The 12,808-nt window shown below is 38.2% G+C and overlaps 1 protein-coding gene across 1 annotated transcript; it reads left to right on the forward strand.

Annotated features, from left to right (window-relative positions):
* Nucleotides 1-559: 559 nt before the first annotated feature.
* LOC109573149 (peptidyl-prolyl cis-trans isomerase A-like) lies at nucleotides 560-1,511 on the forward strand. The gene has a single exon (XM_019980335.2). The coding sequence runs from the start codon at nucleotides 563-565 to the stop codon at nucleotides 881-883; it is 321 nt and encodes a 106-aa protein (XP_019835894.2). The 5' UTR covers nucleotides 560-562; the 3' UTR covers nucleotides 884-1,511.
* The last annotated feature ends 11,297 nt before the right edge of the window (nucleotides 1,512-12,808 follow it).

Raw genomic sequence — 12,808 nt, forward strand, 5'->3', positions numbered from 1 at the left:
AGACAGAGGAGCCCAGGTGGGCTACAGTCCATAAGGTCACAAAGAGTCTGACACAACTGAAGCAACTTAGCATGCACACACGAAAACTGCATATGTTGCTCATCTCATTCAGTAATTCTTTGTCAGTCCTTTGCTGTGTTTTAAAATACTGAGATAATTACTGTTTAGATTTCATATAGGTATATACATATATATATATATAAAATTATTTTACAAAAACTCAATGTATGTGAGATAGATGCCAAATGAAAAACTGGCAAAACCCCAAATCCATTAAATGTTGCAGAATTTTACCTTAACTATGCCTGTCCTTGTTTGGCTGCAAAAGGAATTTGCAAAATTTTAAGAAGCACTTCAGTGGAAAAAATCTGATTCAGTATCAGAAGATTTAGGTTCAAATTCAAGTCTTTCCATTTATGAGCCTTACAATGTAGAACCCTTCACTTGAACTTTAAATTTTATTTATAAAAATTAAGTACCCCCAAAACTTGTTTATTCAAAAAGTATTTGGTGATGATTTATTACATGCCAGTCCTGCTTTCACAGAATAATTCTGGGATTTATGTGCCAGGGTGGTGACTTCATATGCCATAAAGGCACTGATGGCAAGTCCATCTATGGGGAGAATTTTGATGATGAGAGTTTCATCCTGAAGCATATGGGTCCTGGCATCTTGTCCTTGGCAAACGTTGGCCCCAACACAAATGATTCCCAGTTTTTCATCTGCGCTGTCAAGACTGAGTACTTGGATGGCAAGCATGTGGTCTTTGGCAAGGTGAAAGAGGGCATGAATATTGTAGAAGACATGGAGCACTTTGGATCCTGGAATGGCAAGATCAGCAAGATCACCATTGCTGACTGTGGACAAATCTCATTAATCTGACCTGTGTTTAACTTTACCACCAGACCACTCCTTCTGTAGCTGAGGAGAGCACCCTTTCACCCCCATCTGCTCGAAATAACCTATAATCTTTGTGCTCTCACGGCAGTTCTTTGGGTTCCATGTTTTCCTTATGCCCCTCCAAGTTTAACTAGATTGCAAAGTTAAATTTATGATTATGAAATAAAAACCAAACAACAGCAACAAAAAATGAGAAGAGCAAGGACTGTGGTTCCAACTGTTTAACTAGTGCACACTGTTTTTTAATATGTAAAATATTCTGTGATCTAGAGAATTCAGGACATAATCCAAAAATGCAGAATGCTAAGGCATGTAAAGAGAAACAAAACGAGATATACTGAGGCAATTCTCACACAATGTCTCAGTTACCCACAGACATTTGATGCTTATCCCTGTGTCTAATTATAGCCCAACCCAGTTCCTTTTGTGAACCTTCCTCCTCAATCCTCCCCAACAGCAGCATGGAGCATGGATTGCAAGGGGTCAACATTGGGATTAGAGACAAAAGTTATTAGAAGGATGTATATCTCTGTACCCTACAAATAAGAATAACATATGCTTCAAATTGCCCTAGAACACATTAAAATCAGCACATACTATTAACAGATCAAGGTAAAGAAACTTTAAAATATTTCACAGCAAAAAAAAAAAAAAAAAAAGACATAAAAAGACCATATAAATAATGCATTAAAAATCCTGAAATAAAGACAAAATTTCCAACCAAAAAATCAATCATTTAAAAATAGAAAAGACTTTTTGAAATAACAGTTGGGCAAGAGAAGAAAATAAAGCTGATTTTATAAGACAATATGTATAGCAACAGTGAAGAGAATAGTTTATGGTAAAAATTTATGGGATATGGACTAATTTATTGTGATGAAATTTTATACTATAATTGATGTCATCATTAAATAAGAGATAAAAATAAACCAAGCATTCAGCGCAGTAATTTATAAAAAACTAACATCAAATTAGACAAAGAGTGGCTGGAAGAAAGAAATAATAAAGATATATGCTATAAAGAGAATATAATCCCCAAAAGTAGTATAGAAAAGAATGTTACCATCAATGCAGAGGATATTTTTAATGGTTGAATAGTCTATAATTCTGTGCTTATATTTGAAAATTACAGTAAAATGGATATTTTCTAAGGAAGCAAAAATGACCAAAATTGTACCAAGAAGGATAAGAGAATAAAATAATGAATGAAGAAGGAATTGAGAAATATAATCAAAAACCAATTCCAGTTCCAAATATGGTTATAAGTGATTCCTTGCAAAATTTTAATTAGCAGAAAATGCAAATGCCACCTAAACGATTGTAGTGCAAATAAAAAAGATATAACTCTGCAATTCATTATACAAAGCTGGCAGATCTTGACAGCAAGATGTAAGATAGGACAAAGAGAACTAAAGTTTAGGCCAGGGGCTTCCCTGGTGGCTCAGACCTTAAAGAATCCACCTGCAATGTAGGAGACCTAGATTGGGTTGGGAAGATCCCCTGGAGGAAGGCATGGCAACCCACTCCAATATTCTTGCCTGCAGAATTTCATGGACAGAGAAGCCATGGGGTCACAAAGAGTTGGACATGACTGAGCGACTAAGCACATACCTAAAAACACTGATGGAAAAATTCTAAATAATAGTAAACTCAAGACATAAACATAATTAAAAGTATAATATGACTCAGCTTTATGCAAAGGAGCTTAAGTGGAAAAATTTTAAATCTAACTCATATCAGTAGGTCAAAATAGATAAATCATGTGATTATCTTGATACTGAAAAGATAACTTGCAAAACTTAATATCCACTTCTAATCATCTTAGTACCTTAATCACGTAAAGAGTGAGATAATAAACTGATAATAAATGTCATTTTCAATTGTAAAATTCTAAAGTCATTCTCATTATAGTGATAAGATAACATTGCATGTGAGTATTACCACTATGGTCTTCCCTGGTGACTCAGATGATAAAAAATCTGCCTGCAATGCAGGAGACTTGGGTTTGATCCCTGGGTCAGGAAGATCCCCTGGAGAAAGGAATGGCTACCCACTCCAGTATTCTTGCTTAGAGAATTCCACAGAAAGAGGAGCCTCAGTTCAGTTCAGTTCAGTCGCTCAGTCGTGTCTAACTCTTTGTGACCCCATGGACGGCAGCATGCCAGGCCCCCCTGTCCACTGCCAACTCCCAGAGTTTATCCAAACCCATGTCCATTGAGTCGGTGATGCCATCCAGCCAGCTCACCCTCTGTCGTCCCCTTCTCTTCTTGTCTTCAATCTTTCCCAGCATCAGGGTCTTTTTCAATGAGTCAGCTCTTCACATCAGGTGGCCAAAGTATTGGAGTTTCAGCTTCAACATCAATCCTTCCAATGAATTTTCAGGACTGATATCCTTTAGAATGTACTGATTGGATCTCCTTGCAGTCCAAGGGACTCTCAAGAGTCTTCTCCAACACCACAGTTCAAAAGCATCAATTCTTCAGTGCTCAGCTTTCTTTATAGTCCAACTCTCACATCCATACATGACTACTGGAAAAACCATAGCTTTAACTAGATGAATCTTTGTTGGCAAAGTAATATCTCTGCTTTTTAATATGCTGTCTGAGTTGGTCATAACTTTTCTTCCAAAGAGCAAGCGTCTTTTAACTTCATGGCTGCAGTCACCATCTGCAGTGATTTTGGAGCACAAAAAAATAAAGTCTGTCACTGTTTCACACATTTGTTTAACTGAATGAAATTAATAAAATTCATGAAATTAACTTTTGGAAACAATATGGGAAAATAGAAACATATATTGCTTTTTATACAGTATTGTGTAAGTACAAAGATACATTGTACTTTTATCCAATCAATTTAACTTTGGTCCATCCAATAAAATTGAAAATTAATACTAACCCTAACTCAGCAATTCCACTTTAAGCTCTCTAAAGATTCTTTTTCATGTTCAAGGAGATAGGTACATGTATGTTCATTGCAATCTTATTGCTATTAGTAAAAAGAGGGAACAGTCTATTTGTTAGGTCTAAAAATAGACTGATTTAGCCCTTAAATTGATCTGTATGTGCATATGCCATTACAATAAAGCTAGCTCACAAATCTAATGTTGAATGGAATAGAAGTACACAAACATTCATGCACACACACAGAACCCAATTTCTTATTATTAAAGACAAAGCTATGAACTAATGCAGACAGATCTGTTACTGTAGCAACAGCAACCCCACCTGCTTTGCTCGAACTCAACAAAAGTAGAAAATCCTTGAAATTTCTTCCTCATTATCTTCCCTGAAAGCATTTCCTGATAGCTGATGAATCATGAATAGCACTATTTGATTGCCATAGAGTTTTACAGAGTATGGAGAAAGCAATTTGTTTTTGTCCTTTCAAGGTTATGTTTTAAATAAAAATGTCAGGAATGGCTGAGGGATAATGACGGGGCTGATTTATGTCAGTCCATCAAGTAAGTGAACAAATCCCCAGTAAAAAAGGAAATGATGGTATATAGATTAAGACATTATGTTAGATATTAGCCATGTATTCAGAAACATTTGTGGATATGTACATAGATGCAATTGTAGATGTGTAGATAGATAGGTAGATATTCTTGCTGTTTATAAAAGATAGCTTTTTGCAACAATTGATCTTCCCCCTCTCCTTAAATAAACAAAAAGCACGTGGACACAGTTGTGCCCATAGTCCAGAATTTGAGGGCTAGAAGGAGAGTTGCCTCCGAGATATTCTGGTCTATTCTTTCTCAAACACAGTACATATAATAATACATGATTTTTGTTCATATGTGAATATTTCATTTTAATAATTAAATACTTTTTATCAGTTGACTCTTTATGCCAAACGTATATTCTTTTTTTTTTTTTGTCTTTCTCTTTCTGTCTTTTTTTTTTTCTAATTTTATTTTATTTTTAAACTTTACATAATTGTATTAGTTTTGCCAAATATCAAAATGAATCCGCCACAGGTATACATGTGTTCCCCATCCCGAACCCTCCTCCCTCCTCCCTCCCCATACCATCCCTCTGGGCCGTCCCAGTGCACCAGTCCCAAGCATCCAGCATTGTGCATCGAACCTGGACTAGCAACTCGTTTCCTACATGATATTTTACATGTTTCAATGCTATTCTCCCAAATCTCCCCACCCTCTCCCTCTCCCACAGAGTCCATAAGACTGTTCTATACATCAGTGTCTCTTTTGCTGTCTCGTATACAGAGTTATTGTTACCATCTTTCTAAATTCCATATATATGCGTTAGTATACTGTATTTATGTTTTTCCTTCTGGCTTACTTCACTCTGTATAATAGGCTCCAGTTTCATCCACCTCATTAGAACTGATTCAAATGTATTCTTTTTAATGGCTGAGTAATACTCCATTGTGTGTATGTACCACAGCTTTCTTATCCATTCATCTGCTGATGGACATCCAAGCATTTTTTCTGACCAAACGTATATTCTTACTATCTACCATTTTATGTTAATTTTTGAATAAGTTATTTAAGTTTAAAATGGATTGATCTGCACAATCTGCTTAATTTTTCTGTGAATCTAAGACTGTATGAAAATTAAAAACAAGTAACTATGGTTTGGTTGAAGGGAAAATAGTAATAAATAAGAATATAGGTGATCCATAGTCATGACAAACATTGTAAGGCAAAACACAAACTACAATAGATTTTTGGTTCAGACGGTAAAGCGTCTGTCTACAATGCGGGAGACCCGGGTTCGAGCCCTGGGTCGGGAAGATCCCCTGGAGAAGGAAATGGCAATCCACTCCAGTACTCTTGCCTGGAAATCCCATGGACAGAGGAGCCTGGTAGGCTACAGTCTATGGGGTCACAAAGAGTCGGACACGACTGAGCGACTTCACTTCACACGTTCTATACTGGGAATTTTATCTATCACATTGCCTTCATTTGTCACTGTGGTGGATATTTGTAACTTTGTCTTCTAAGGTAAGTCTACATACCCATCCTTATTGATGCACAGTAGCCAGGATTATCTGCTTTCTCCCGGAAACCTTAATGTTATGTTTATATTTCAGATAAGGCCAACTCAAGAGGCAGACATCACACCAGTAATTTAACAAGGAAAATTTAATATAAAGAGTAAAGAATGGTTAACACTAAAAGCAGTCAGAGAGAATTCGAATTGCAGCAAGCAGCACTGTTTCTAGGACTGAGGGAAAACAAACAAGGAAGGAATACAGAAATCTGTCGGAGTCCTTTCCACAAACTGAATTCAGATCTCTAAGGAAAGGTATGGTTGCTGCAGGAGCGCACAACCAGTCGTGGAAAAGCAGCTTGCCAATGGGCAGCCACGACAGCTAGACTACAGGTCAGCCAGCTGCTGAATGGAAGAAGTAACTGCCGAAGAGTGAAGACTGCAACCAAACCGTGAGGCTGCAGAGGTGAGCATGTCTCCCTCCATTATCTGCACACACACGTGCACACAAACCAACGTGGTGGCTATCACAGCAGACTGGAAGAAGGAAAACCTCTTCCTGCTCTGGTCTTGCAGAACTGCTCCACCACACCTTATTATCAAAACCACACTGTGCCAGCTGGGAAGAAGAAGCGTCTACAGGGCTCAGCTCCAGTATCCAAAGCACAGTGAAGAAGAGTATATTTCAGACTAAGATGCAATAAATCCACAACGAGTACAGTCATTTAAAAATGTGATTCATGAAGACGCACTTCCAAAAAATGAGAACACACTGTGAGAAAACTCCTTATGTGCAGTGAAAATCTAGCCTAAGGTTTTAAGTCTGAATGGGTTCTTCAAAATGAGAAAAATATGAGAATTTGTGTGTAAAATCTTCTATTTAAAATATTCATTTCTTGACCCAGAGCATATCATACAGAGTGGAGTAAATCAGACAGAAAAGGAGAAATACAGTATGATATCCCTGATACATGGAATCTAAGAAGAGATGATACAAATGAACTTACTTATAAAACAGAAACAGGCTCACAGACTTAGGGAAGAATTTATTGTTGCTAGGGGAAAGGGATAGTTAGGGAGTTTGGGATGGATATGTACACACTGCTCTATTTAAAATGGATAACCAACAAGGACCTACTGTAGCACATGCAACTCTGCTCAGTGTTTTGTGGGAGCCTGGAAGGGAAGGGAGTTTGGGGGGGAAATGCTATGCTATGCTAAGTCACTTCAGTCGTGTCCGACTCTGTGCGACTCCATAGACGGCAGCCCACCAGGCTCCCCCGTCCCTGGGATTCTCCAGGCAAGACCACTGGAGTGGGCTGCCGTGTCCTCCTCCAATGTATGAAAGTGAAAAATGAAAATGAAGTCGTTCAGTCGTGTCCGACTCTTAGGGACCCCATGGATTACAGCCTAACAGGCTCCTCCGTCCATGGGATTTTCCAAGCAAGAGTACTGGAGTGGGGTGCCATTGCCTTCTCTGTGGGGGGAAAATAGATACATGTATATTTATGGCTGAGTCCCTTCCCTGTTCACCCGAAGTTAATACAGGTGTTAATCAACTATACCACAATACAAAATAAAAAGTTTCAAAAAATACCCACTCCTTATCAACATTTTCTTAAAGGAAGCAGAAAATCTAGGAGCATTTTTAAAATAATTTAATTCCATAAAACGTAGAAACATTTTTATGGCAAATATATACAAAATCAAAAAATAAAAGATAAACTTGGGAAAATACAAACTATATACATTACATATGAAAGGCAAAGAATAATTTTTATTAATTTACAAAGAGGTCCTTCAAACTGATTAGGAAAGAATAAATAAAACAATAAAAATGAACAAAAGTATCTGAAGAAACAATCACAGAAAATGAAATGCAGAAGGCCAATATGAAAATACAATCAAGTAGAATAATTGACAAAACACAAAATAAACACAAATTTTTAAAAGGCCAAATTTTTCCTTCCAGCTGAAAAATTTTAACATTTCATGAAACAGGGAAATAACAAGTCTACTCAGGCATTGTGGAAAGGTTTAACTTGCAACAATTTTTAAATAGCCTTCTGGCAGTATATATTAAAATTTATAATACAGACATCCTTTAACCAAGCAATCTTACCTCCAGGAATTCATTTTAAAAATAAAATATAGACATATGAATGTTTATAAAAGCATCATTTTATTAGCAAAAAACCTGGGAAATTTGGAACTTCTCTCAATGTGAGAATGTTTGAGAAAATGATACACATTCCTAGTATGGAATACAATTTACTAATTTTAAAAACTGAGTTATATCTTTGAGTGTTGACCTGAAAATGTATTCATGAAATACAGTGAAGTGAAAAAAATCCAGAATAACATATATTGTGATCTTGCTTTTAAAATAAAATTATATATGTACATAATTGGTATAATCTTGCATAAATAAATAAAATATATAGAATGACAATTTTATTTTTAACAGTGGATATATTGAAAAGAGCAGAATTGGAGCTTGAGAAAAAACACTATTCATTTTTTTAAAGCTTTTAATTTTGTATTGGAATATAGCCGATTAACAAACAATATACTGATAGTTTCAGGTGAACAGCAAAGGAGTCAGTCATTCATACACAAGTATCCATTCTTCCCCAAACTCCCCTCCCATCCAGGCTGCCACATAACACTGAGCAGAGTTCCATGTGGTATATAGGAGGTCCTTGTTGGTTATCTATTTTAAATAGAGCAGTGTGTCATGTCCATTCTAAACTCCCTAACTATCCCTTCCCCCATCCTTCCCCCCCAGCAACTATAAGCTTGTTCTCTAAGTTTGTGCCTCTGTTTCTGTTTTATGGAAAGTTCACTTATAACATTTCTTTTTAGATTCCACATAACAAGGGATGTCATATGATACTTCTCTTTCTCAAAACACTATTAATCTTACTCTAAATACTTACATAATGTTTAAATTATTGCACCTGCTGCTGCTGCTAAGTCGCTTCAGTCGTGTCCGACTCTGTGCGACCCCATACACGGCAGCCCGCCAGGCTCCCCCGTCCTTGGGATTCTCCAGGCAAGAACACTGGAGTGGGTTGCCATTTCCTCCTCCAATGCATGAAAGTGAAAAGTGAAAGTGAAGTCGCTCAGTCGTGTCCGACCCTCAGCGACCCCATGGACGCAGCCAACCGGGCTCCTCCATCCATGGGATTTTCCAAGCAAGAGTACTGGAGTGGGGTGCCATTGCACCAGGTATACATTATTTGTATCTATTTTTATTCTTCTTTTACAATATGGTTTGTCACAGGATACTGACTATAGTTCCCTGTACTATACAGTGGGATCTTGTTCTTTACCCACTCTATATACAGCTTGCATCTTTTATTTGTATTTAAGTGACTAATATTTAGACATGAAAAGTGGAAAAAGTGAAAGTGAAAGTTGCTTAGTCATGTCTGACTCTTTGCAACCCCATGGACTATAGCCTACCAGCCTCCTCTGTCCATTGAATTCTCCAGGCAAGAGTACTACAGTGAGTAGCCATTTCCTTTTCCCGGGGATCTTCCCTATCCAGGGATTGAACCAGGTCTTCTGCACTACAGGCAGATTCTTTACCATCTGAGCCACAAGGCTAGCTCAATATTAAGATACATGCTTGCTTGAAAGCTGGTTTAAATGGTATGGACCTAACAGAAGCAGAAGATATTAAGAAGAGATGGCAAGAATACACAGAAGAAGTGTACAAAAAAGATCTTCATGACCCAGATAATCAGGATGGTGTGATTGCTCACCTAGAGCCAGACATCCTGGAATGTGAAGTCAAGTGGGCCTTAGGAAGCATCACTACGAATAAAGCTAGTGGAGGTGATGGAATTCCAGTTGAGCTATTTCAAATCCTGAAAGATGATGCTGTGAAAGTGCTGCACTCAATATGCCAACAAATTTGGAAAACTCAGCAGTGGCCACAGGACTGGAAAAGGTCAGTTTTCATTCCAATCCCAAAGAGAGGCAATGCCAAAGAATGCTCAAACTACTGCACAATTGCACTCATCTCACACGCTAGTAAAGTAATGCTCAAAATTCTCCAAGCCAGGCTTCAGCAATATGTGAACTGTGAACTTCCAGATGTTCAAGCTGGTTTTCAAAAAGGCAGAGGAACCAGAGATCAAATTGCCAACATCCGGTGGATCATAGAAAAAGCAAGAGAGTTCCAGAAAAACATCTATTTCTGCTTTATTGACTATACCAAAGCCTTTGTGTGGATCACAATAAAGTGTGGAAAATTCTTCAAGAGCTGGGAATACCAGACCACCTGACCTGCCTCTTGAGAAACCTCTATGCAGGTCAGGAAGCAACAGTTAGAACTGGACATGGAACAGCAGACTGGTTCCAAATAGGAAAAGGAGTACATCAAAGCTATATATTGTCACCCTGCTTATTTAACTTCTATGCAGAGTACATCATGAGAAACGCTGGGCTGAAAGAAGCACAAGATGGAATCAAGATTGCCGGGAGAAATATCAATTACCTCAGATATGCAGATGACACCACCCTTATGGCAGAGAGTGAAGAGGAACTCAAAAGCCTCTTGATGAAAGTGAAAGTGGAGAGTGAAAAAGTTGGCTTAAAGCTCAACATTCAGAAAACTAAGATCATGGCATCTGGTCCCATCACTTCATGGCAGATAGTTGGAGAAACAGTGGACACAGTGGCTGATTTTTTTTGGGGGGACGGCACTCCAAAATCACTACAGATGGTGATTGCAGCCATGAAATTAAAAGACACTTACTCCTTGGAAGGAAAGTTATGACCAACCTAGATAGCATATTCAAAAGCAGAGACATTACTTTGCCAACAAAGGTCCGTCTAGTCAAGGCTATGGTTTTTCCAGTGGTCATGTATGGATGTGAGAGTTGGACTGTGAAGAAAGCTGAGCGTCGAAGAATTGATGCTTTTGAACTGTGGTGTTGGAGGAGATTCTTTAGAGTCCCTGGACTGCAAGGAGATCCAACCAATCCATCCCAAAGAAGATCAGTCCTGGGTGTTCATTGGTACGACTGATTTTGAAGCTGAAAGTCCAGTACTTTGGCCACCTCATGCGAAGAGCTGACTCATTGGAAAAGACCCTGATGCTGCGAAGGATTGAAGGCAGGAGGAGAAGGGGACGACAGAGGATGAGACGGCTGGATGGCATCACCAACTTGATGGACATGAGTTTGGTAAACTCTGGGAGTTGGTGATGGACAGGGAGGCCTGGCGTGCGGCGATTCACAGGGTCTCAAAGAGTCGGACATGACTGAGCGACTGAACTGAACTGAACTGAATCTTCGTTTTATTTATGGCTAAGGAAAATTGAGCAAATTTGGTATGAAGAATAATTCAAAATATTACACTTGGTGGTGGGTAAGGTCTCTTCTTTTCCAGTATTATATAAGGTGTGTGGGAGACGTGTTGTCAGATGGAAGAAGAGACTTTGGCTGCCTCAGGGATAAGTGGGCTGTGGAAGGGTTTAAAGGATGGATACAAATGAGCAAAGCTGAAGGACAGTTTTCTAAGCAGAAGTGGAGTAGGCAGTGAGTTCTATTTTCATGTTCTTCATTCACGAGAAATAGTATCATCAAGAAAAAAAAATGCAAACCACCTTCACCCTTCAGAGTATAGCAGAAGGATCAGAGAACGCCATCTGCTGCATGCACTGTTACAGGAAATGAATTTCCTATGGTAGAAGCAATTTCAGATTTCTACTTCAAACTTAAAAATCGGAGGAAATTCTAGAAATAAGTGATCAAGGTACCTAAACATGGTATAAGTAAAGCCCAACAAAGCTATAAACAGCTATGAGAGAGTCAGCCTAAAGAGAAGAGGACCCTTCTGGACACCCCACGAGCAATCAAAATGTAATTGATTGTTTACAATGTCTAAGGTGGGAACACGCCTTTGGAAATAAAAGTGTGTGTGTGGGGGGGTGCGCTGAAGGCTACACATTGATTATCATTTTGTAGTCAATAAACTAGATTTCATTGAAGATACATGATAACTTTAGAATACGTGTTATTATACCTCCATTCTATAAATAAGCTTAGGGAGGGAACTGACTTGCTTTTTTTTTGCAATGTTAGAAGGGGAAAAGCCAAAAACCAGACCCAGTTCAGATACCAACCTATATACTGCAGTGTCTTCCAAACTGGGTTAATTCACAGAAGGAAGTTAGTGAGCAGTCTGTTTCAGACTCAACATACCAACTGCATGCCAGCTATGTTTCTAGAAGAAACATTTGCTATGGAGAATCTGAACAAATAGACAGGTTCCTTTAGGAAGGTGAATATGTTTGGGGGGGTTTAACTCATCCAGGTGACTGGCTTCCAGAAGTGTAGCATACAAATGCCTACAGGATCCAGCCTGCCAATGTAAACAAAAAGTGAGCCCAGGAGCAACTGTGCAGTTAATCTGGCCCAGGGTAAAGTAAACGGGGCTTTCAAAGAGACACCTACTTATATAAGGGATGATAATCCTCATTACTTCACTTAACAGCTCAATTTGGTCTATTCTTAAACTTGGTAGGAGTGAATGGTGCTTCACAGTAGATTACTTCAAATGTAATGCCATGTTCCCACCATTAAGGCATATGATTGAAATTATTGATTCTATCTAATTAGAATTGGTAAATATTCACCATCATAGGTTTGGCTATGTTCCATTCAGTGCCTTTTTAAGCCGTCTCTCAACTATGGCTTGCCATCATTTCTGAAGGGATATTTTATATATGGGTACACACACACACACACACACACACACCAGCCATCAGGTACTTCAACAGCTTTTAATCACACATAATCTTTACAGGCAACATCTTAACTGCATTAAGTTTCTCCTGGGGCATAGATATGACATTACATTGATGGCATTCTCTTCCAAGATGACTCATTTAATATACTGTTTGATAACTACAAATACTCAAAGTGTAGTCTAGTAT

The sequence above is a fragment of the Bos indicus genome, chromosome 19, assembly GCF_029378745.1.
Source record: "Bos indicus isolate NIAB-ARS_2022 breed Sahiwal x Tharparkar chromosome 19, NIAB-ARS_B.indTharparkar_mat_pri_1.0, whole genome shotgun sequence".
Taxonomy (NCBI): Eukaryota; Metazoa; Chordata; class Mammalia; order Artiodactyla; family Bovidae; genus Bos; species Bos indicus.

Coding starts and splice junctions, on each gene's coding strand:
- LOC109573149 (XM_019980335.2), top strand. CDS start 563: ATGTGCCAGGGTGGTGACTTCATATGCCATAAAGGCACTGATGGCAAG.